Source organism: Haplochromis burtoni, unplaced genomic scaffold, assembly GCF_018398535.1.
Source record: "Haplochromis burtoni strain Fernald_Lab_line unplaced genomic scaffold, NCSU_Asbu1 Contig_400, whole genome shotgun sequence".
NCBI lineage: Eukaryota > Metazoa > Chordata > Actinopteri > Cichliformes > Cichlidae > Haplochromis > Haplochromis burtoni.
The window spans coordinates 39,940-41,305 of record NW_024582761.1 but is presented as its reverse complement, the minus strand read 5'-3'; the positions used below and the strand labels follow the sequence as shown (position 1 = coordinate 41,305).

Sequence of the window (1,366 nt, the reverse complement as noted above, 5' to 3'; positions counted from 1 at the left end):
GTTTGAATGATGCCGAATACACAAATCAGTCCTTAACAACACATAAAACCGTGAAAATCTGCAGTTAAGCCTGAATTTAACGTTAAAACGGCGTATTTCTATTAAACGAGCGGATTTTCATCGCAGTTCTGAATGCGCGTTCTCTCGCGGAGCTAGCCGGCTAGTTCGGCCCTTACTCAGCCACTCGGTCCCGGCCTCCAGGAGCAGGATGTCCCGCAGCTGCCTCCGCAGGCTCTCGTTCTCCCGCTTGGCTCTGGCAGTCTCCTCCCGGTACTCGGCCACCGTGTCCTCCACCACGTCCAGGATCTCCTTCACCACCACCGTCAGCCGCTCCGTCAGGTAAGCGTTCAGCAGCTGCAGCTTGGTCATTTTGATGCTGGGACCTCCAACAGCTGCATCCACACCGGAAACAACAAACCCGACAGGAAACGCTCTTGCTCAGCTCCGGTCTTTCAAAATTAAAGCGTGGTCACCAGTCTCTGTCCGCAGACTCCATCGCTGAAACTGGAGCTCAGCCTTGTTGGACGGCCTGTTGCTATAGTAACCTCATAGCAGAGATGTGACATATCTGATGATGTCATGAAAGATGCTCCAAAAGGCTCCAACAGCACAAACACGGTCCAGAGGTCCAGTTCAGGTGACGCTAGCAGAAAGCTAGCAGCTACAGCCGCCTGTATTAACTTCCACCTGCCGGTCAAAGAGGCCACGCCCCTAGTAATGCAAACTTTAGAGGGTGAGTTATACAAACAGCTGTTATGACGGGGAAATGATCCACAGAGACCAAACAGTTTGTGTATCCGGCTGTAAACATGTTTATTACTGCTGTAAGGATTTAACATGGGAGTCTATGGGACTGGTTCCCCTCTTATTTTGAAAGAACTACCAGGAAAGTGTGTGTCAGACTGAGCACCTGTAACGCGTTTGTAAATGCAGTTTCACACTGTGACCACTGGAGGGCAGGAAACACATGATTCTCAGTATAAGGGTCTTATTCAAAGTAAGAGTCAAAAACCTGGGAAATTATTTAAAGAAAGAAAATACAAATCTCATAAGCTTTTTTTAATCACAATAAAAACACAGAAATATATCAAATGTTTAATATGAGCTCATTTTTCATTTGATGGCAGAAACACGTCTCAACAAAGCTGAGACTGAAGCAATAAAAGGTAAGAAAAGTATCCTTCAACAGACCAGCTGCTGTCCTCGGCTCACAGACATCACAGACTAATGTTAGAGAGGAAACACAGACCTGTGCCGCTGACATCATCATTTTTTGTGTTTTGTGCAGCTTTATTTATATTTGATATATCATCCTAACTTTTTCACAGTCGAGGTTGTACGAGGCGTCGTTGAGTTGAGCAGATTT

The 1,366-nt window shown here is 46.3% G+C and overlaps 2 protein-coding genes across 2 annotated transcripts in view; one reads left to right on the top strand and one right to left on the bottom strand.

The window, feature by feature from the left end:
- LOC121812008 (zinc finger protein 22-like) overlaps positions 1 to 369 on the bottom strand; it is a 2,243-nt gene extending 1,874 nt beyond the window's left edge. Inside the window, exon 1 of the mRNA XM_042212905.1 lies at positions 177 to 369. Coding sequence (XP_042068839.1) covers positions 177 to 369 — 193 coding nt within the window. The remainder of the gene's footprint in view (positions 1 to 176) is intronic.
- Positions 370 to 601: 232 nt separating this feature from the next.
- Positions 602 to 1,366, top strand: part of LOC102304667 (proline-rich transmembrane protein 2) — a gene marked incomplete in the record, with an annotated part of 23,672 nt that continues 22,907 nt past the window's right edge. The window contains 1 exon segment of the mRNA XM_005950517.3: positions 602 to 733.